Genomic DNA, 24868 nt, shown 5'->3' on the forward strand with positions numbered 1-24868 from the left:
TTTGGACCAGATCAACAGGACAGTGAGGACACTATTCCAGTTGTGGAAAAAGTACCCAATTGTCATACTTAAGGCATCTTTAAAAAAGTAAAGATACCTTAATAGAAAATGACTCAAGTAAAAGTACAAGTCACCCAGTAAAATGATACTTGAGTAAAAGTCTAAAAGTATTTGGTTTAAAATATACTTAAGTATAAAAAAGTAAATGTAATTGCTGAAATATACTTGAAAGTATAAATAATTTCAAATTCCTTATATACAATAGTCTGTCTGATAAAGTAGTCTGATACAGTAGTCTGATCCAACAGTCTGTCTGATACAGTAGTCTGTCTGATACAGTAGTCTGTCTGATACAGTAGTCTGTCTGATACAGTAGTCTGTCTGATATAGTAGTCTGATCCAACAGTCTGTCTGATACAGTAGTCTGTCTGATACAATAGTCTGTGTCATACAGTAGTCTGTGTGATACAATAGTATGTCTGATACAATCAATTAATAAATCACATTTATTCATAAAGCCCTTTTTACATCAGCCGATGTCAAAGTGAAATACAGAAACCCAGTCTAAATCCCCAAACAGCAAGCAATGCAGATGTAGAAGCACAGTATTCTGTCTGATACAATAGTCTGTCTGATACAGTAGTCTGATGGGTAGTCTGTCTGACACAATAGTCTGTCTGATACAGTAGTCTGTCTGATAGAGTAGTCTGTCTGATACAGTAGTCTGATGGGTAGTCTGTCTGACACAATAGTCTGTCTGATACAGTAGTCTGTCTGATACAGTAGTCTGTCTGATACAGTAGTCTGATAGAGTAGTCTGTCTGACACAATAGTCTGTCTGATACAATAGTCTGTCTGACACAATAGTCTGTCTGATACAGTAGTCTGATGGGGTAGTCTGTCGTATACAGTAGTCTGTCTGAAACAGTAGTCTGTCTGATGACAATGATGGAGCTAAAACTATTTTTAAACACTCTTTCAGAACATTTTATTATCAAATGATCAATATGTAAAACACGTATTTTGTGCTGCTGCTACATTGTTACCTAAATGTAGGCGCACACAGCAGAATGGATACACAACTAGTTGTGATTTTAGCATGTAAATCTTGTGCACGCCAGCAAAGCCACTGCACAACACAACACTAAACAATACATTAGTTGCACTGTAACGGTTACAAACGGCGCCCACAAACTGTTAGGGCCTACATAAAGCTGTCCCAACAGCAGTCCCAACACCTTACCACTGCTACCTCTGGCTATCAGTGGAGCCTTGTCTGGCAGCGAAACAGTTCATTCAGCCTCATTTACTGCCTTTTTTAAAAACATAGCTGATATGGCTGACTTGTTTAAACAAATGTGGTTTCCACTGACAATTGAGATGTACAAACTATGGCATAAGGGAACGACGAGCGGATAAGAGGCAATCCGTAATTTCGATTAAGCCATTAACCTGTTGGGGCTAGGGGGCAGTATTTGCACGGCCGGATAAAAAAACGTACCCGATTTAAACTGGTTACCACTCTTGCCCAGAAACGGGAATATGCATATAATTAGTAGATTTGGATGGAAAACACTCTAAAGTTTCTAAAACTGTTTGAATGGTGTCTGTGAGTATAACAGAACTCATATGGCAGGCCAAAACCTGAGAAGATTCCATACAGGAAGTGCCCTGTCTGACAATTTGTTCTCCTTCTGCGGCATCTCTATCGAATATACAGCATCTCTGCTGTAACGTGACATTTTCTAAGGTTTCCATTGGCTCTCAGAAGGCGCCAGAAAGTTGAATGACGTCTCTCCAGTCTCTGGGCGAAAAACAGCAGGAGATTTTGTGAGTGGTCAGGCTGAGAACAGTGACACTGGAGATGCACGTTCATGTGAATTCTCCATATTTTTCTTTCTCTCTTTGAATGAATACAACGTCGCCCGGTTGGAATATTATCACTATTTTACGAGAAAACTCGCATAAAAATTGATTTTAAACAGCGTTTGACATGCTTCTAAGTACGGTAATGGAATATTTTGAATTTTTTTTGTCACGAAATGCACTCGCGCGTCACCCTTCGGATACTGACCTGAACGCACTAACAAAACGGAGCTATTTGGATATGACTATGGATTATTTCAAACCAAAACAACATTTGTTGTTGAAGTAGAATTCCTGGGAGTGCATTCTGACGAAGAACAGCAAAGGTAATCTAATTTTTCTTATAGTAAATCTGAGTTTGGTGAGGGCCAAACTTGGTGGGTGTCAAATTAGCTAGCCGATGGCCGAGCTATCTACTCAGAATATTGCAAAATGTGCTTTTGCCGAAAAAGCTATTTTAAAATCTGACACCGCGAAGGCATAAAGGAGTTCTGTATCTATAATTCTTAAAATAATTGTTATGTATTTTGTGAACGTTAATCGTGAGTAATTACGTAAATTCACCGGAAGTTTGCGGTGGGTATGCTAGTTCTGAACATCACATGCTAATGTAAAAAGCTGGTTTTTGATATAAATATGAACTTGATTGAACAAAACATGCATGTATTGTATAACATAATGTCCTAGGAGTGTCATCTGATGAAGAGCATCAAAAGGTTAGTGCTGCATTTAGCTGTGGTTTTGGTTTTTGTGACATATATGCTTGCTTTGATAATGGCTGTGATTATTTTTGTCAGGGTACTCTCCTGACATAATCTAATGTTTTGCTTTCGCTGTAAAGCCTTTTTGAAATCGGACAACGTGGTTAGATTAACCAGAGTCTTGTCTTTAAAATGGTGTAAAATAGTCATATGTTTGAGAAATTGAAGTTATAGCATTTATGAGGTATTTGTATTTTGCACCACGCGATTCCACTGGCTGTTGACTAGGTGGGACGCAAGCGTCCCACCTTGCCCAGGGAGGTTAATGAGTGAGCTAGGACGGACGTTGTCAATATAACTATTGTTCAGCACTTTTGAAATATACAGCGACAGAATTCAGAACATGGACTGTTCTTACAGTATTCTCCCTGTACACCAAGTCAGAACCATAGGATAAATAACGGGGGCATATTAGCAGACAATGAAAACTCTTACAATATTCGATGATTACAATTCTCTAAAAAAGGCTACATGTGCACCACCAAGTCAGAAAGGGGGGGGACCAAATTATTAGCGTGAGGCACATGGGCTACTAACAGCTTACTACACAACATACATTTAGTATTACTTTCTTAGCTACAGTATACATATCTCCCTGGCATATTACATCATTTATGCAGCAGCATACAAGACATTTTTGGACTCACCTTGTTGTGCTGTCTATAATTTCACTCCATTATTCATCTTCATAGGACAAGGATTAAAAAGGATTTGCCAGTAGATTGTCGACTTGATTCATGATATTGACTGCTAGCTAAGATTTTGAAAGTATGATGTTGACAACCAACGTGAGGCACATGGGCTACTAACAGCTTACTACACAACATACATTTAGTATTACTTTCTTAGCTACAGTATACATATCTCCCTGGCATATTACATCATTTATGCAGCAGCATACAAGACATTTTTGGACTCACCTTGTTGTGCTGTCTATAATTTCACTCCATTATTCATCTTCATAGGACAAGGATTAAAAAGGATTTGCCAGTAGATTTTCGACTTGATTCATGATATTGACTGCTAGCTAAGATTTTGAAAGTATGATGTTGACATGATCAGTCCAATCAAAGCTGCTGTACATGTAACGTGATTTGACATAATTTAATCTATGACCAATGACCTTGAGCCTTCTTGGATGGGCACTTCTAATGTAACTCTATGGCAGCACCCAAAGGGCTAGAATTTTGGAAGTCTACTGTCATGACGTTGCTCTCTTTGGACACAGCGAGCACCATCCCCCTACCTCTGCACCATTTCTCTCTGTCTCCTACACCCAGGCTGCCGTGGTCAGAGAGGTCGTAAATTCCTGGAGGAGATTATCTCCTCATGGCCACAGTATAGAGAGAGAGTGAGTTTTCATAGTGAGAACAAAGGAATTTCTTCCACCTCACAGAACTCGAGGTCTGAACAATGTTCATGTTCTGGAGAATGTATAAAAGATCGGTGAAGTAACGAGCTACGAATTGGTCCGTTTGGTGCAATTTTGTGAAACTCATGAGACAATACATCCACATTACCATAATCCTGTTTATACAACAGTCTCAGTTGTGAGGCTTACATCTAATTGTTGTATAAAATGAATGAGTAAAGATGAAACTATTTGTGAAATTATGTAACAGGATTTTAGACTGTTTAATGAAGGAAACTCCAATTCCTTTTGGAGTTTAACTAAATCAGAGGACCGCCCCCTGAGCACAGACAGGACCCGGCATCATGGGACACCCCTTTTCTATGTTCCGAATAAAACCGCCACCTGGGTTTTCCCACTTCAGACCGAGCTTACCTCAATTACGAGAGGGCCAAGGGTCGAGACCAGACTATAAACCTGACTATAAGCTAAGGTTTGAGTAGAGACCAGTACCTCATCACAGAGGGAGCTAAGGTTTGAGTAGATTTCTGAATCTTTTAACCATACCACTTGGTTAAACTCTTAGACTATCGATCCGACAGAATAAGAACAAATGAATGTTACTCTGAACTATCCATTCTAACCACGGCAGAGAGACAGAGGGCACACAAACTCTCCAACAGAAACAAACATTTCAACAGAGATCCCGACGACACACTGAGCGTAAATATATATATTGATTGCAATTATTCCCGAATGAGTGAGCGTTCAAGTGCAAAGGTTTAGCATTTCAATTGTTATAATTATCAACAATTATCAGCCTTCCCTGTAGCTCAGTTGGTAGACCATGGTGTTTGCAACGCCATGGTTGTGGGTTCGATTCCCACGGGGGGCCAGCACAGAAAAAAAATTAAAAAATGTATGCATTCACTACTGTAAGTCGCTCTGGATAAGAGCGTCTGCTAAATGACTAAAATGTAAAATGTAACTTTGTAGTGTCTCACCTCAGTCGACCCCCTCTTCCCTTTTGTCCACCAAGCCGCGATGCCGGTTTAGCCCACTAGGGCACATTCCCCTATAATTTCCTTGTAACCATATCTACTGTTTGTTGTGCATTTCTGTGAATTACTTAGTTAGTAAATAAAAGATTTAAGACAATTGATGTATGGATGACTCATAGTGAAGACTGGGTTCGTGCAGAAAACCAACAATTTACGACGTGTGGAATGAGACTAACATGAGGTAAATAATTCATTAATTCAAAGACTAATTGATCAGATATTAAAATATCTGAAAGTTATATTAGGAAAATTATAACTTTGTAATCTGAATATTTTCCTTGGTGCCCCGACTTCCTAGTTAAATTACAGTTACATGATTAATCAGTTTAATCGCGTAATAATAATTACAGAGAGTTATTTTATAAATAAGTCTTCAGTTTTAATGATGCCAAAGACACGACACTACCCTTCCACTTCGTGGTGACGTAGTGTCCCCATGAGAGACAGAACACAGAGCCAATCACGGCACAAAGCTACATATTTGTTGCTGGCTTGTCCCACCACCACAGAAAGCACTATACTTTTAGAAAACACAGAGAATAAAAATATATATATAACACTATAATGAATACAGAACAGTCCAAGGGATTGGTGAAAGACATGTCAAAGATAAGTCAAACATTGACAAGAAATCAGTGGTCTGGGATGGTCCAGTACCAGAATGGGTTCAGATCCAACCCATTGTCCTTTCAACATTCCTACCTTTACCTCTCTGTCCTATCCAATAAACAATCAACTTGTCCACTCTACAACAACAACAAAGATTGACAGGAAATCTATAACTAACAACTCATGTACATTAAGTCTCAATAGGAGTTACTGCTGTTTATACTGTATCTGCCTTGTTTGATTTAAAACAGTCAGTCAGTGGCATCTACAGGACAGATGACCAGTGAAACACTATCTGAACCACCAGGGTTGAAGAATGGATAGAGTTTCTTAGAAAATTTGGAGCCAGTGAAAGAGTAGATATGAGACCTGTCCTCCACATTGAAGAAGGAAACCTGTCCCTTCTCATAATCCACAAACACCCCCACCTTCTGGGGCTTCTCTCTCAGGGAGAGGGTGACAGGGGAATCAGCGTGAGCTGTGTACTCTCCATTCTTCAGCTCCACAGTCCAGTATCCTTTATAAGGGATCGGTCTAGACCTTTCATTCCTATTGATGGGCCTTCTGACCACTCCCAAAGTCCACTCAGTCTTCCCCTCCACCTGCACCTCATAGTAGAACTTCCTTGAGAAGCCCACATTTCCGAGGATACCGGAACAATTTTTATACCTCTTCCTGTAGTCAGAGAGAACCTGATTTAGTTTTCCATGTCTCACTTGTTTCCCGTCCTGAGACAGGATGAGGTTACAATGTGCAGAATCAGGGTCTAGAGTCAAATCCACTGTGGAGAGAAACATACACTATGGTAAACACAATGATATCATGACATCAACATCAGTGATATAATACACTATGAGGAACACAATGACATCATGACGTCAAATACAGTGGTATAATACACTACGGTAAACACAATGACATCATGACATCAACGTCAGTGGTATAATACACTACGGCAAACAATGACATCAACATCAGTGGTATAATACACTATGGTAAACACAATGACATCAACATCAGTGGTATAATTCACTATGGTAAACACAATGACATCAACATCTGTGGTATAATAAACTATGGTAAACACAATGAAATCGTGAAATCAATGGTTTAAAACACTATGGTAAACACAATGACATCATGACAACAACGTCAGTTGTTTAATACACTATGGTAAATACAATGATATCATCATCAGTGTTATAATACACTATGGTAAACACAATGACATCATCATCAGTGGCATAATAAACTATGGTAAACACGATGACATCAACATCAGTGGTATAATACACTATGGTAAACACAATGAAATCATTACATCACTGTTTTAAAACACTATGGTAAACAAGATGACATCAACATCAGTGGTATAATACACTATGGTAAACACAATGACATCATCATCATTGGTATAATACGCTATGGTAAACACAATGACATCAACATCAGTGTTATAATACACTATGGTTAACACAATGAAATCATGACATCAACGTCAGTGGTTTAATACACTATGGTAAACACAATGACATCATCATCATTGGTATAATACGCTATGGTAAACACAATGACATCAACATCAGTGGTATAATACACTATGGTAAACACAATGAAATCATGACATCAACGTCAGTGGTTTAATACACTATGGTAAACACAATGACATCATCATCATTGGTATAATACGCTATGGTAAACACAATGACATCAACATCAGTGGTATAATACGCTATGGTAAACACAATTACATCAACAGTACGGAGAAAAAAATGTCTGAAATGTATGCATTCACTACTACGCACTGGATAAGAGCATCTGCTAAATGACTAAAGTGTAAAAATGTAAATGTATAATACACTATGGTAAACACAATGTAATCATGAAATCACTGGTATAATACACTATGGTAAAAACAATGACATGCTGACATCATCATCAGTGGCATAATACACTATGGTAAAAACAATGACATCATGACATCATCATCAGTGGCATAATACACTATGGTAAACACAATGACATCAACATCAGTGGCACAATACACTATGGTAAACACAATGACATCATCATCAGTGGCATAATACACTATGGTAAAAACAATGACATCAACATCTGTGGTATAATACACTATGTTAATAACAATGACATGAACATCAGTGGTATAATGCACCATGGTAAACACAATGGCATCATCAAATCAACGTCAGTGGCATAATACACTATGGTAAACACAATGACATCATGACATCAACATCAGCGGTATAATACACTATGGTAAACACAATGACATCATGACATAAACATCAGTGGTATAATACACTACGTAAACACAATGACATCATCATCAGTGGTATAATACACTATGGTAAACACAATGACATCATGACATCAACATCAGTGGTATAATACACTATGGTAAACACAATGACATCATGACATCAACATCAGTGGTATAATACACTATGGTAAACACAATGACATCATGACATAAACATCAGTGGTATAATACACTATGGTAAACACAATGACATCATGACATAAACATCAGTGGTATAATACACTACGTAAACACAATGACATCATCATCAGTGGTATAATACACTATGGTAAACACAATGACATCATGACATCAACATCAGTGGTATAATACACTATGGTAAACACAATGACATCAACAGCCGTGGTATAATACACTATGGTAAATACAATGACATCATGACATCAACATCAGTGGCATAATACACTACGGTAAACACAATGACATCAACATCAATGGTATAATAACACTATGGTAACACAATGACATCAACATCAGTGGAATAATAAAGTATGGTAAACACAATGAAATCATGACATCACTGGTTTAAAACACTATGGTAAACACAATGACATCATGACAACAACGTCAGTGGTTTAATACACTATGGTAAATACAATGACATCATCATCAGTGTTATAATACACTATGGTAAACACAATGACATGCTGACATCATCATCAGTGGTGTAATACACTATGGTAAACACAATGAAATAATGACATCACTGGTTTAAAACACTATGGTAAACACAATGACATCAACATCAGTGGTGTAATACACTATGGTAAACACAATGACATCAACATCTGTGGTATAATGCACTATGGTAAACACAATGACATCATGACATCAACATCAGTGGTGTAATACACTATGGTAAACACAATGAAATAATGACATCACTGGTTTAAAACACTATGGTAAACACAATGACATCAACATCAGTGGTGTAATACACTATGGTAAACACAATGAAATCATGACATCACTGGTTTAATACACTATGGAAAACACAATGACATCATGACATTAGTGGTATGATACACTATGGTAAACACAATGACATCATGACATTAACATCAGTGGTTTAAAACTTCTCAGGGCTACGTGGGACGCTACCGTCCCACCTGCGGGACACACTATTCAACAGCCAGTGAAATAGCATGGCGAGAAATACAAAACATCAAAAATCTCATAATTTCATTTCTCAAACAATCAACTATTTTACACCATTTTAACCTCTTACATCTAGATGTTCCGCTAGCGGAACACCTGCTCCAATATCCAATGATGGGCGTGGCGCGAAATACAAATTCCTCTAAAATCCGAAAACTTCCATTTTTCAAACATATGACTATTTTACAGCATTTTAACCTGTTATGGCTAGGGGGCAGTATTTTCACGGCTGGATAAAAAAACGTACCCGATTTAATCTGGTTACCACTCCTACCCAGTAACTAGAATATGCATATACTTATTACATATGGATAGAAAACACCCTAAAGTTTCTAAAACTGTTTGAATGGTGTCTGTGAGTATAACAGAACTCATATGGCAGGCCAAAATCTGAGAAGGTTTCATTCAGGAAGTGGCCTGTCTGACAAGGTGTCGTTCTTCTTGTCTCTGTTTATTGAAGAGTGAGGATCTTAGCTGTCCCGTGACACTTCCTACGGCTGTCATAGGGTCTCAGAAGGCGGTAAAAAGCTGAATCGTGGCTTTGCAGGCTCTGGCTGAAAAAAAGTAGCGCGTTTGGGTAGTGGCTGGTTACAGTACTGTGAGACTCAGGCTCGTGCCCGCGTCGACCGAAAGCTTTGTTTACTTTCCTCTGTTTAGCTAAATGGACATTCCCGGTCGGAATATTATCGCTTTTTTACGAGAAAAATTGCATAAAAATGGATTTTAAACAGCGGTTGACATGCTTCGAAGTACGGTAATGGAATATTTAGATTTTTTTTGTCACGAATTGCGCCATGCGCGCGACCCTTATTTACCCTTTCAGATAGTGTCTGGGACGCATCGAACAAAAACGCCGCAATTTGGATATAACGATGGATTATTTTGGACCAAACCAACATTTGTTATTGAAGTAGCAGTCCTGGGAGTGCATTCTGACGAAGACAACAAAAGGTAATCAAACTTTTATAATAGTAAATCTGATTTTGGTGAAGGCTAAACCTGCCGGGTGTCTAAATAGCTAGCCCGTGATGCCTGGGCTATGTACTTAGAATATTGCAAAATGTGCTTTCACCAAAAAGCTATTTTAAAATCGGACATATCGAGTGCATAGAGGAGTTCTGTATCTATAATTCTTAAAATAATTGTTATGCTTTTTGTGAACGTTTATCGTGAGAAATTTAGTAAAATGTTAGCAAATTCCTCCGGAAGTTTGCGGGGGGTATGCTAGTTCTGAACGTCACATGCTAATGTAAAAGCAGTTTTTGATATAAATATGAACTTGATTGAACAAAACATGCATGTATTGTATAACATAATGTCCTAGGTGTGTCATCTGATGAAGATCATCAAAGGTTAGTGGTGCATTTACCTGTCTTCTGGGTTTTTGTGACATTATATGCTAGCTTGAAAAATGGGTTTCTGATTATTTCTGGCTTGGTACTCTGCTGACATAATCTAATGTTTTGCTTTCGCTGTAAAGCCTTTTTGAAATCGGACAGTGTGGTTAGATAAAGGAGAGTCTTGTCTTTAAAATGCTGTGAAATAGTCATATGTTTGAAAAATTGAAGTTTTTGTATTTTTGAGGAATTTGTAATTCGCGCCACGCCTATCATTGGATATTGGAACAGGTGTTCCGCTAGCGGAACGCCTAGATGTAAGAGGTTTAAAGACAAGACTCTCCTTTATCTAACCACACTGTCCGATTTCAAAAAGGCTTTACAGCGAAAGCAAAACATTAGATTATGTCAGCAGAGTACCCAGCCAGAAATAATCAGACACCCATTTTTCAAGCTAGCATATAATGTCACAAAAAACAAAACCACAGCTAAATGCAGCACTAACCTTTAATGATCTTCATCAGATGACAACCCTAGGACATTATGTTATACAATACATGCATGTTTTGTTCAATCAAGTTCATATTTATATCAAAAAACAGCTTTTTACATTAGCATGTGACGTTCAGAACTAGCATTCCCACCGAACACTTCCGGTGAATTTACTAAATTACTCACGATAAACGTTCACAAAAAACATAACAATTATTTAAAGAATTCTAGATACAGAACTCCTTTGTGCACTCGATATGTCCGATTTTAAAATAGCTTTTCGGTGAAAGCACATTTTGCAATATTCTGAGTACAAAGCCCGGCATCACGGGCTAGCTATTTAGACACCCAGCAAGTTTAGCACTCACCAAAGTCAGATTTAGTATTACAAAAGTTTGATTACCTTTGGTGTTCTTCGTCAGAATGCACTCCCAGGACTGCTACTTCAATAACAAATGTTGGTTTGGTTAAAAATAATCCATAGTTATATCCAAATAGCGGCGTTTTGTTTGTGCGTTCAAGACACTATCCGAAGTGTAAATAAGGGTCATGCGCATGACGCATTTCGTGACAAAAAAATTCTAAATATTCCATTACCGTACTTCGAAGCATGTCAACCGCTGTTTAAAATCAATTTTATGCAATTTTTCTCGTAAAAAAGCGATAATATTCAGACCGGGAGCGGTGGTTTTCGTTCAAAGATAAAACATGGAGTCCCCTCGTGCACGCGCCTGAGTCTCAAAGTACTGTGACCAGCCACTATCCAAACGCGCTACTTTTTTTCAGCCAGAGCCTGCAAAGCCACGATTCAGCTTTTTGCCGCCTTCTGAGAGCCCATGGGAGCTGTAGGAAGTGTCACGTAACAGCAGAGATCCCCTGTAATGGATAGAGATAATCAAGAAGGCCAAGAAATTGTCAGACAGGGCACTTCCTGCATGGAATCTTCTCAGGTTTTGGCCTGCCAAATGAGTTCTGTTATACTCACAGACACCATTCAAACAGTTTTAGAAACTTTGGAGTGTTTTCTATCCAAAGCCAATAATTATATGCATATTCTAGTTTCTGGGCAGGAGTAATAATCAGATTAAATCGGGTACGTTTTTTATCCGGCTGTGAAAATACTGCCCCCTAGCCATAACAGGTTAATCGAACCACATTGTCCGATTTCAAAAAGGCTTTACAGCGAAAGCAAAACATTAGATTATGTTAGGAGAGTACATAGACAAAATAATCACACAGCCATTTTCCATGCAAGGACATGTGTCAATAAAACCCAAAACACAGCTAAATGAAGCACTAACCTTTGACGATCTTCATCAGATGACACTCCTAGGACATTATGTTACACAATACATATATGTTTTGTTCGATAAAGTTCATATTTATATCCAAAAACAGCATTTTACATTGGCGCGTGATTTTCAGAAAATGTATTCCCACCAAAACGTCTGGTGAATGTGCACATCAATTTACAAAAATACTCATCATAAACGTTGACAAAATATATAACAATTATTTAAATAATTATAGATGGACTACTCCTGGATGCAACCGCTGTGTCAGATTTTAAAATAGCTTTACGGAGAAAGCACATTTTTCAATATTCTGAGTACACAGCTCAGCCATTACGGCGAGCTATACTGACACCCGCCAATTTTGGGGGAACCTTAACTCAGAATTAGTATTAGAAATATTGTATTACCTTTGCTGATCTTCGTCAGAATGCACTCTCAGGACTGCTACTTCCACAAGAAATGTTGTTTTTGTTCCAAATAATCCATATTTTTGTCTAAATACCTCCGTTTTGTTTGTGCGTTCAGGTCACTATCCAAAAGAATGATGCGCGAGCGTAATTCGAGACACAAAATGTCAAAATGTTCCATTACTGTTCTTATAAGCATGTCAAACGCTGTTTAAAATCAATCTTTATGGTATTTTTAAGGTAGAAATGCGATAATATTCCAACCGGACAATAGCATATTCATTCAAGAAGAAAAAGAAGGAACAGCGTTCTTGCGTGATCGCGCATATTCAATTCCTTTGTTGCCAGGCAGGCCACTCAGTAACTGAGCTCCTATACTCTGCCCAGTGACAGCAGAAGGCTCAATCTACTTTCTGAAGGCTTTAGACAGCCAATGGAAGCCTTAGAAAGTGCAACGTAACCCCACAGATACTGTAGTTTCGAAAGGGACTAGAAAGAAAAACTACAATTCTCTGATCCTCCACTTCCTGGTTGACTTTTTCTCTGGTTTTTGCCTGCCATATGAGTTCTGTTATACTCACAGACACCATTCAAACAGTTTTAGAAAATTCAGAGTGTTTGTTATCCAAATCTACTAATAATATGCATATTCTAGTTTCTAGGCCAGATTAGTAACCTGTTTAAATTGGGTACGTTTTTCATCCGGCCGTGAAAAAACTGCCCCCTATACCCCAACAGGTTAATACACTATGGTAAACACGATGACATCATGACATTAGTGTTATAATACACTATGATAAACACAATGACATCATCATCAGTGTTATAATACACTATGGTAAACACAATGACATCATGACATTTATGGTATAATACACTATGGTAAACACAATGACATGCTGACATCATCATCAGTGGCATAATAAACTATGGTAAATATAATGACATGATAGTCAGTTGGTATAATACAAGTGGAGGACTACATGTTACTGTATTGATCTCTGACACATGATACTGTCTTCCTCTATTTGTGGTCCATGTGTGACTGAGGTAGAGAGAACAGGACATCCTGTAGCAGTTTTCATTAGGTCATGGGTGAGAACCTCTAAACTAATGTTAATACATGATTTAGTGCTCGATTCAATCATATCTGCTTTATCAAACATACGCATAGCGGTAGACTTGACAGTGTTGGAGGTGGAACTGCGTTAGAGCTGTCAAATCCACCAAAGTGGTCTCAAGCATTTGCTATTATTCTGTAAGTAAATCCGAGACACTATTTGGTATAATATGTTACGTTTCGTATGGTATGTAATAATTTGTGGATGTCACATAGTATAAAACACACCTGCATGTCTTCTGATGGTTTCAACATCTGAAATATAGAGGAAGAGACTGTTGGTTATGAAAATGAGCAACATACTGATGGATATCACAAACAACTAAGTGCACATTTGTGTTGTTCAATCCAGACCTCAAACTATGCAGACCTATAATAACTTTAATCTTAGTGAACATATGGAGAGAAACACTGGCATATCTGACACCCCCGCAGTCCCAGGAAGGTGGGGAGCCCAAGAGCCAATTTTTTATATACGTATATATAATAAATCATTTTGACAGTAACCCTCCATAAATTAATTAATAAACCTTTTTCTTTTCCATATGTGGTAGGAAGATAAATGTCGTTTTTTGGGGCTTCAGGAATGTGACTGAAAAAGTGAAAAAGTGAAAAAGAAACTGATTGATAGTATGAGGGGACAGTCAGTGAACAAATGCTGTTGTCAAGGCTACGACAGCGCCAGTGCAATGAGTGGAGCTGACTTAGGTGTTCAAGAACTCATATCAGACCGAGAGCCTAATGCTTCTTAGGTAGTTCTTTATGAGTTTTAGTTTTGAAAATGATATCTCTGCAGAAGCAACAGTTACATTGATGGTAAAAACAGCTTGAGTTGCCATAGCAACATCAGTGAAACTGAGCAGAAGGGAGTTGTACTTCAAATACAGCAGTTCAGTAACATCTATAATTAACTAATATTTGTTTTATTTAACTTCTATTTAACTATGAAATTCTGTTAATTTGTTTCTTCTTATTTTACAATGAGGGCCTACCAAAACCTCCCCTAACCCAGACGACGCTGGGCCAATTATGCGCCGGCCTATGGGACTCCCGATCACAGTCGGTTGTGATACAGCCCAGGATCAAACCATGATCTGTAGTGACGCCACTAGCACTGAGATGCAGTGCCTTAGACCTCTGCACCACTCGGGAGCCCACAAGCTGACAGTCCCCGAACTCAGTACTAGAATTACTATAAAATCTATGTTTATGTTTACATGACTTATTTGTTTGATTTCCCACCGTTTTATAAGTCAGAAGACCATCCAGACCTTACTTGGACCATGTCAACGTCCTCCGTAAAATAAATATGTATTTGCCTCCCTCTGGTGGTAGAAAGTATCACTACATCAATTTATTTTTCTTCACTGCAACGTTATGTCAAAGGGGCGGTCCTTGGAAAAACATTTTTTTATTAAACTAGGCAAGTCAGTTAAGAACAAATTCTCATTTTCAATGACAGCCTAGGAACAGTGGGTTAACTGCTTTGTTCAGGAGCAGTACGACAGATATGTACCTTGTCAGCTTGGGAATTTGATCTCCTTTCGGTTACTAGTCCAACGCTCTAACCACTAGGCTACGCTGCCGCCCCAATTCAGCACGACTGCTTCAAGGCACAGACATGGCAAATCAATCTCTGAATTTGTATCGAGCTGGCGGATCTAAATACATAACTTTCATTGCTCTACAATAATGAATGCGACCTACACACTTCCTTAAAACTAAAATAAGTAAAAAAGTAATTGTGTGGAAGTCAAACATTTGTTTTAATGCGGAGGCAGACACATTGCATATGCTCAGAACGACAAAATCGAACCCTTCTCCCCTTGTCTATAGGAGGGATGTACGCTGTTTAAAGGTTAGATTGATAACTAAAACCATAGCGAAACAGTGCAAAACAGCTGTCAACTCAACTGCTTTTATTAATAGCCGTCCTCGACACGTTACGGAAAGAGATTAACTGTATAGGAAGCTCTGGAGACAGGTGCTCTGGATACTGGACAGACAATACATTGGTAGATGCAAACAGATAACAGTTCTTGAGGGCTTGAACAAAATAACATGTTTGCGATTTTTGTTCATACTGGTGAACCGGCATTTAAGTTGTGGTTGTAAAATCAACAGTCCCTTATCTCTGTTATTTCTTGGCATGCATCAGTCAAGTTGAATTGTGTGCAGCACAAAGGACATATACTAAACAATGTCTCAGGAAATACTGTCTAGGCTTTTATTTTACATTTATTGATTGAATTTACAACTTGAATTACTGAACAAGTAATTACATTATTGCCACCAACCAAATAGGCCTGTCTACCAATTAACATGTATCCATTAGCCAAAGCTAAGCCTTGGCACCACAGAAAGCCCATCGTCGATTCGATAGGCATGCAGCTGAATAGGCATGTCGCGATTTCAGCACCATGGCCAGCGATCGGTAGTCTATACTTCGATTTTTATTTTGGGGGGGGCGAACTCCGACCTTGCGGGGATCCAGAGAAACTGTGTTATGCCAGTGGTGAGATTGATGGTAACTTCAGTAAAATTGAGTGCCAAACACACTGACACAATGTAATAAAACATTTACTACATTAATTATCTATCATACTATAACTGCAAACAAGATTCCAAGAAAAAGTATATTCAAAATATTAGAAATCAGTTCTTCCTTTACCTGGACTCCAGTTTGTGTTCACAAAATCTGTGGATACATTATTTTTAGCCAATATTAATCATTAAGATATACAGTTCTCATCACTGTACACAAACATTTAGAAATGGTCCATGTATTATTGATGTACTGGAAGCCAGCATATACTGAAGCTATAGTTTAGAACCCTGTAATAAGGATATCTTCCATAATGAGTTCTAGAGTGATGCACCAAGAAGAGTGTATCGTCACTACATCCAGTCACTCACTAGTCCATACTTGTCCATACTTGTAAATGCCCATTCTTTAATGCTTTCTTGTACCCATGTGTGTCCTCTGTAACTGTGTGCCTTTTTGGTTTGCTGAAATCCGTAGTTTTGGATAAAAACGGTTATAATCGCAATGGAGTACAGAATTACGACTTCAAGCAGGCACTACAACTCAATGCTTTTATACATATCCATTATTTAAGGCGTACTGTGTAGCTATGCTTATCCTTGTCCTGTTTGTTATTCTGTTGTCAGTTGGAATGGAAATCCGTATTTTTTCATTACACATTTTATTCTAGGCGTTCACAGCCAAAACTTTTTTTTTTTTTTTTTTTTTTTTTTTTTAAATCAGCCGTGCAATGACTGGCTGCTCCTTCACACAACAATTCCTTTGGCAGAGGTCACGTAAAATGCTACTTTAATAAAAAAACTAAGGATTTCAGCAAACAAAGAAAGTACACAGGACAAACAGGTACACGGAAAGAGTTTAAGAATTTACATTTTTACAAGTATCAACTGATAGGTACTGATAGTCGGAGGTACAGTCCGCACACACTCATCACAACTCAACTCCATTGACTAAGCTAACATATATTAGCCATCATATACAGTAGGTAACAAAGCCTTAATACTTACCCAGCTGAGAAGTCAGTATTTCTACAGATAAACAGATACATATAGTCAATTAGACACATCAGTGGTGTCCAAGGGGGAATCAACATGTGTTATGTTAGCTACCTCTCTCTAGTCTACACTCTAAAAATAAAAGGTTCCTGTAGGATCTTTTAGGAAAATATAAGGTTAAAAAAAAAAAACCTTAAGGTTCATTTAAAAACCAATACTCTGCCATCAGGTCGTGTTTTCTTTTGTGTATTTTACCCCTTTTTCTCCCCAATTGTTAGTTACAGTCTTGTCTCATCGCTGCAACTCCCGTACGGACTTGGGAGAGGCAAAGGTCGAGGTTGTTTCTTCCGAAACACAACCCAACCAAACCGCACTGCTTCTTGATACAATGCCCACTTAACCCGGAAGCCAGCCGAACCAATGTGTCGGAGGAACCACCGTACACCTAGCGACGGTGTCAGCGTGCAATGTGCCCGGCCCGCCACAGGAGTTGCTGGAACGCGATGGGACAAGGACATCCCTGCCGGCCAAACCCTCCCCTAACCCGGACGATGCTGGGCCAATTGTGCGCCGCCCCATTGGTCTCCCGGTCACGGCCGGCTGCGACAGAGCCTGGACTCAAACCCAGAATCTGTAGTGGCACAGCTAGCACTGCTTTGCGCCACTCGGGAGGCCCATCAGTTCGTTTATTTAACCTTTGTAGACTTAAGGGGTGCTTTGAAGAAGATTTTCAAAAGAGGGGTTTCGTTTTGGAACCAGTAAGTGAGTAAAGGGCACTCGCGCGTATAATTTAAATTGAGAACGTTCGCATTATGGGTCAGCTAGGACTCAGGTAATGCGTTACAATACCGTTTTTTTTATCACTATTACATGAACTAAGAAACCTTCTACTATATACTTTTTTGTTTTGTAGCCTATGAAATGACCTGTGTTTTGGAAATGTGGAGCCTTTGTCTGGCAAATACATTTCTGTTGTTACGCTATAGGAGCGTTGGATTCCCTGTTTTGTGATTACTTTGGAATGGTGTCTGATGGCAGCATCACATGATTGGATTACGAATTGCCTTTATGTTTCACAAAAGACGTCGCTGAATGGAACGAAAGGTTTATGAGCGTGATCACTCATCGGACCCGAGGTAAAGAGGCGAACATTTCATCTGACCAAGGTAAAACTACTGTAACTCCTCAACTGTAAATGGATGTTCCCAGTGACAGTGTTAGAAGTGACTGATGCTATTGAAGCTCTGTGACTGTTTGATTTGAGCTATTCACTGTGAATAGAGGGGAGAGAATTGTGGTTGCTCTTCCGTTTTGTCTCTGCTCTATGTGTTGAATGAATATGTGGAACTTGTAAGCTTGGAATCGATTGCTCGTGGAGCTTGGAATCGTGTGTGTCTTTTGTTGTTGTATTTGCGCACTGAGTTGAGAACTCATTGTGGAGCGGCAAAAAGCGGACACTTTGCTGATTGGCTGCTGTGTCTGAGTTGTGATGACTTTGTTTTTGGCTCATTCATTAACCTATGCCGTGCTAAAATGTGTTCATACCGTGCTGATGGTTGCAAATCAATGGAATTGAATGTGATTTGATGTTCAGTGCTCTTACCTGCCCTTACAATGGATCCAATTGAAACTTTGCAAAAGTTCAAATGATTGAGAAGTGCTAAGTTGGGTGCACTTACTAAAAATAGAAATGAGATCACACAACTTATGGGAGATGATGGAAATGTCGAAATCTTTGCTGACACAAAGATTTCTCAAAGTTGGTTAAGTTGTTGCATGATCTCAATTAGTCCATTAAGGCTTTGTTAACTGCTGAGAATGCAACAAAGTATCAGGATGAATGGAATCGCCCAAACGCAGCAACACGGAATTGTTTTGCCATCCAATATGGACACATGGATGGAAGAAGCACAGTAATGCACAGCGGCAAAAAAAAACTGATGAGGATGTCCAGCCAAGGGACAGTATCTCCAATGTCTCATCAAAACTGATGAGGAGGTCCAGCCAAGGGACAATATCTCCAATGTCTCATCAAAACTGATGAGGAGGGCCAGCCTAGGGACAGTATCTCCAATGTCTCATCAAAACTGATGAAGAGGTTCAGCCAAGTATCTCCAATGTCTCATCAAAACTAATGAAGAGGTCCAGCCAAGTATCTCCAATGTCTCATCAAAAGATGTAAATAAATAACAACACAGCAGGCACTCAGGACAATCCACCACATCTTCTATCAGGCTCTATTTGAAGGCTGAAAGGGAAGCCTTACTGGTTAAAGCTGAAGCATTGAAAAGTAAACATGCATTGGAGAAACAGGAGGCTCAACTCAAGGCACAAAATAAAGGTTTGGAGCTTGAAGCTGAAATATTGGCTACCAGTGCTAAGCCGAATGTATTCTATGAGATTAAAAATGTAGAACTAGGAATAGATATAGTCCTTGGTTCACTCCAGACCTGTCTGCCCTTGACCAGCACAAAAACATCCTGTGGCGTTCTACATTAGCATCGAATAGCCCCCGTGATATGCAACTTTTCAGGGAAGTTAGGAACAAATATACACTGCAGTTAGAAAAGCTAAGGCTATCTTTTTCAAACAGAAATTTCATCCTGTAGTACTAACTCCAAAAAGTTCTGGGACACTGTAAAGTCCATGGATAATAAGAGCACCTCCTCCCAGATGCCCACTGCACTGAGGCTAGGAAACACTTACCACCGATAAATCCACTATAATTGAGAATTTCAATAAGCATTTCTCTACGGCTGGCCATGCTTTTCACCTGGCTACCCCTACCCCAGTCAACTGCCCGGCACCCTCAACAGCAACCCGCCAAAGCCCCCACCATTTCTCCTTCACCCAAATCCAGATAGCTGATGTTCTGAAAGAGCTGCAAAATCTGGACCCATACAAATCAGCCGGGCTAGACAATCTGGACCCTCTCTTTCTAAAATGATCTGCCGAAATTGTTGCAACCCCTATTACTAGCCTGTTCAAACTCTCTTTCGTATCGTCTGAGATTCCCAAAGATTGGAAAGCTGCCGCGGTCATCCCCCTCTTCAAAGTGGGTGACACTCTAGACCCAAACTGCTACAGACCTATATCTATCCTACCCTGTCTTTCTAAGGTCTTCGAAAGCCAAGTTAACAAACAGATTACCGACCATTTCGAATCCCACCGTACCTTCTCCGCTATGCAATCTGGTTTCAGAGCTGGTCATGGGTGCACCTCAGCCACGCTCAAGGTCCTAAACGACATCATAACCGCCATCGATAAGAGACATTACTGTGCAGCCGTATTCATCGACCTGTCCAAGGCTTTCGACTCTGTCAATCACCACATTCTTATTGGCAGACTCGACAGTCTTGGATTCTCAAATGATTGCCTCGCCTGGTTTACCAACTACTTCTCTGATAGAGCTCAGTGTGTCAAATCGGAGGGCCTGTTGTCCGGACCTCTGGCAGTCTCTATGGGGGTGCCACAGGGTTCAATTCTCAGGCCGACTCTCTTCTCTGTATACATCAATGATGTTGCTCTTGCTGCTGGTGATTCTCTGATCCACCTCTACGCAGACGACACCATTTTGTATACTTCTGGCCCCTCTTTGGACACTGTGTTACCTAACCTCCAGACGAGCTTCAATGCCATACAACTTTCCTTCCGTGGCCTCCAACTGCTCTTAAACACAGGTAAAACTAAATGCATGCTATTCAATCGATCACTGCCCGCACCTGCTCGCCCGTCCAGCATCACTACTCTGGACGGCTCTGACTTAGAATACGTGGACAACTAAAAATACCTGGGTGTCTGGTTAGACTGTAAACTCACCTTCCAGACTCACATTAAGCATCTCCAATCCAAAATTAAATCTAGAATTGGCTTCCTATATCGCAACAAAGCATCCTTCACTCATGCTGCCAAACACACCCTCGTAAAACTGACCATCCTACCGATCCTCGACTTCGGTGATGTCATCTATAAAATAGCCTCCAACACTGATGCAGTCTATCACATTTCCTTCCAGTTCTCTGCTGCCAATGACTGGAACGAACGGCAAAAATCTCTGAAGCTGGAGACTCATATCTCCCTCAATAGCTTTAAGCAACAGCTGTCAGAGCAGCTCACAGATCACTGCACCTGTACATAGCCCATCTGTAAACAGCCCATCTATCTACCTACCTCATCCCCATACTGTATTTATTTAATTATCTTGCTCCTTTGCACCCCAGTATCTCTACTTGCACATTCATCTTCTGCACATCTACCATTCCCGTGTTTAATTGCTATATTGTAATTACTTCGCCACCATGGCCTATTTATTTCCTTAACTTACCTCATTTGCACTCACTGTATATAGACTTTTTGTTTTCTTTAGTTCTACTGTATTTTTGACTGTATGTTTTGTTTATTCCATGTGTAACTCTGTGTTGCTGTATGTGTCGAATTGCTACGCTTTACCTTGGCCAGGTCGCAGTTGCAAATGAGAACTTGTTCTCAACTAGGCTACCTGGTTAAATAAAGGTTAAATAAAAAATAAATAAATAAAATGACTAGGAAGCACCTCAAGGAATGGGGAAACAAATCAGATGATTGAATGAATGCTACCTGAATGCAATGGCAAGGCCTGAAGATACCATTGGGAAGGTTACTCAAAGCAAAATGGTGCCCACCACCACTCAGGTTGTCACAGGTCTCCATACCACACAGTCACACATCATGGCTGACCAGGGATCCCCATTGTCCATCACGTCTGTTCACACTGCACAGGGCCAGGGTCAAAGTAGTATGATGTAACTAAGTACTACCACCACATACAGCACTGTTCATCAGAGGTCAACTAACACACAACTAACACACTGTTGTAAGACCAAAAGATAGGCAGCTGCAACTTCCAGCTAGGGGAGGAAGGCCTATCAACCAAGATCAGGGTGGAGCTGACAACATGGACAGTAATGTCAACATTCTGCTACACCAAAATGCTATCACTGAAATGCAGGTAAGGCAGCAAAAGTTGTGTTCATTACCACCTCTTAGTGTACCAGTGGGTGACCCACTAGACTACTGGTTGTTTGTGTACCACTGGGGGACCCACTAGACTACTGGTTCTTAGTGTACCAGTGTTTAAGGGTGACCCACTAGACTACATATCTTTGTGCTATTGTTTAAGGGTGACCCACTCGGTTACAGGTTCTTAGTGAACCAGTGTTTAAGGGTGACCCACAAGACTACATATCTTTGTACCAGTGTTTAAGGGTGACCCACTAGACTACAGGTTCTTAGTGTACCAGTGTTTAAGGGTGACCCGCTAGACTAGATATCTTTGTACCAGTGTTTAAGGGTGACCCACTAGACTACTGGTTCTTAGTGTACCAGTGTTTAAGGGTGACCGACTAGACTACAGGTTCTTAGTGTACCAGTGTTTAAGGGTGAACCACTAGACTACATATATTTGCACCAGTGATACATTTTGACCAACTAGACTACAGGTTCTTAGTGTACCAATGTTTAAGGGTGACCCACCAGACTACATATCTTTGTACCAGTGTTTAAGGGTGACCCACTAGACTACTGGTTCTTAGTGTACCAGTGTTTAAGGGTGACCGACTAGACTACAGGTTCATAGTATATCAGTGTTTAAGGGTGACCCACTAGACTACATATATCTTGGTAACATTTTTAAGGGTGACCCGCTAGAATACAGGTTCTTAGTGTACCAGTGTTTAGGGTGACCCACTAGACCACATATCTTTGTACCAGTGTGTAAGGGTTACCCAACAGACTACAGGTTCTTAGTGTACCTGTGTTTAAGGGTGACCCACTAGACTACATTTTTTTGTATACCAGTGCTTAAGGGTGACCCACTAGACTACAGGTTCTTAGTGTACCAGTGTTTAGGGTGACCCACTAGACCACATATCTTTGTACCAGTGTTTAAGGGTGACCCACTAGACTACAGGTTGTTAATATACCAGTGTTAAAGGGTGACCCACTAGACTACAGGTTCTTAATATACCAGTGTTAAAGGGTGACCCACTAGACTACAGGTTCTTAGTGTACCAGTATTTAAGGGTGACCCACTAGACTACATATCTTTGTCCCAGTGATAAAGGGTGACCCACTAGACTACAGGTTCTTAGTGTACCAGTGTTTAAGGCTTACCCACTAGACTACAGGTTCTTAGTGTACCAGTATTTAAGGCTTACCCACTAGACTACATATCTTTGTACCAGTGTTTAAGGGTGATCCACTAGACTCCATATCTTTGTACCAGTGATAAAGGGTGACCCACTAGACTACAGGTTCTTAGTATACCCGTGTTTAAGGATGACCCACTATACTGCTAGTTCTTAGTGTACCAGTGTTGAAGGGTGACCCACTAGACTACAGGTTCTTAGTATACAAGTGTTTAAGGTTGACCCACTAGACTACAGGTTCTTAGTGTACCAGTGTTTAAGCGTGACCCACTAGACTACTAGTTCTTAGTGTACCAGTGTTTAAGGGTGACCCACCAGACTACATATCTTTGTACCAGTGTTTATTAAGGGTGACCCACTAGACTACAAATCTTTGTACCAGTGTTTAAGGTGGACCCACTAGACTACATATCTTTTTACCCGTGTTTATGGGTGACCCATTAGACTACATATCTTTGTACCAGTTTTTAAGGCTTACCCACCAGAGTACAAAACTTTGTACCAGTGTTTATGGGTGATCCACTATGCTACTGGCTCTTAGTGTACCAGTGTTTATGGGTGATCCACTATGCTACTGGCTCTTAGTGTACCAGTGTTTAAGGGTGACCCACTAGACTATTGGTTCGTAGTGTACTAATGTTTAAGGGTGACCCACTCCACTACAGGTTCTTAGTGTACCAGTGTTTAAGGGTGACCCACCAGACGACATATCTTTGTACCAGTGTTTATGGGTGACACACTAGACTACTGGTTCTTAGTGTACCAGTGTTTAAGGGTGACCCACTAGACTACATATCTTTGAACCAGTGATAAAGGGTGACCCACTAGACTACAGGTTCTTAGTGTACCAGTGTTTAAGGGTGACCCACTAGACTACAGGTTCTTAGTGTACCAGTGTTTAAGGGTGACCCACTAGACTACAGGTTCTTAGTATCCCAGTGTTTAAGGGTGACCCACTAGACTACTAGTTCTTAGTGTACCAGTGTTTCAGGGTGACCCACTAGACTACAGGTTCTTAGAATACAAGTATTTAAGTGTGCGCCACTAGGCTACAGGTCCTTAGTGTACCAGTGTCTAAGGGTGCCCCACTAGACTACAGGTTCTTAGTGTACCAGTGTTTAAGGGTGCCCCACTAGACTACAGGTTCTTATTGTACCAGTGTTTATGGGTGACCCAGTAGACGACAGGTTCTAAGTGCACCAGTGTTTAAGGGTGACCCACCAGACTACAAATGTTTTACCAGTGTTTAAGGTGGACCCACTAGAAAACATATCTTTATACCAGTGTTTAAGGGTGACCCACTAGACTTCATATCTTTGTACCAGTATTTAAGGCTTACCCACCA

General features: G+C 39.9%; 1 protein-coding gene across 3 annotated transcripts in view; it reads right to left on the reverse strand.

Moving 5' to 3' along the window:
* Positions 1 to 5399: 5399 nt before the first annotated feature.
* Positions 5400 to 24868, reverse strand: part of LOC123724366 (butyrophilin subfamily 2 member A1) — a 47732-nt gene continuing 28263 nt past the window's right edge. For all 3 annotated transcript variants that reach the window (XM_045687183.1, XM_045687179.1, XM_045687185.1), the window contains 4 exons: positions 17351 to 17371; positions 16470 to 16496; positions 14027 to 14053; positions 5400 to 6429 (listed from right to left, as the gene is read on the reverse strand). In XM_045687183.1, the coding sequence (XP_045543139.1) occupies positions 5900 to 6429; positions 14027 to 14053; positions 16470 to 16496; positions 17351 to 17371 (605 nt within the window). In that variant the 3' untranslated portion in view covers positions 5400 to 5899. The remainder of the gene's footprint in view (positions 6430 to 14026; positions 14054 to 16469; positions 16497 to 17350; positions 17372 to 24868) is intronic.

This window comes from Salmo salar, chromosome ssa01, assembly GCF_905237065.1.
Source record: "Salmo salar chromosome ssa01, Ssal_v3.1, whole genome shotgun sequence".
NCBI lineage: Eukaryota > Metazoa > Chordata > Actinopteri > Salmoniformes > Salmonidae > Salmo > Salmo salar.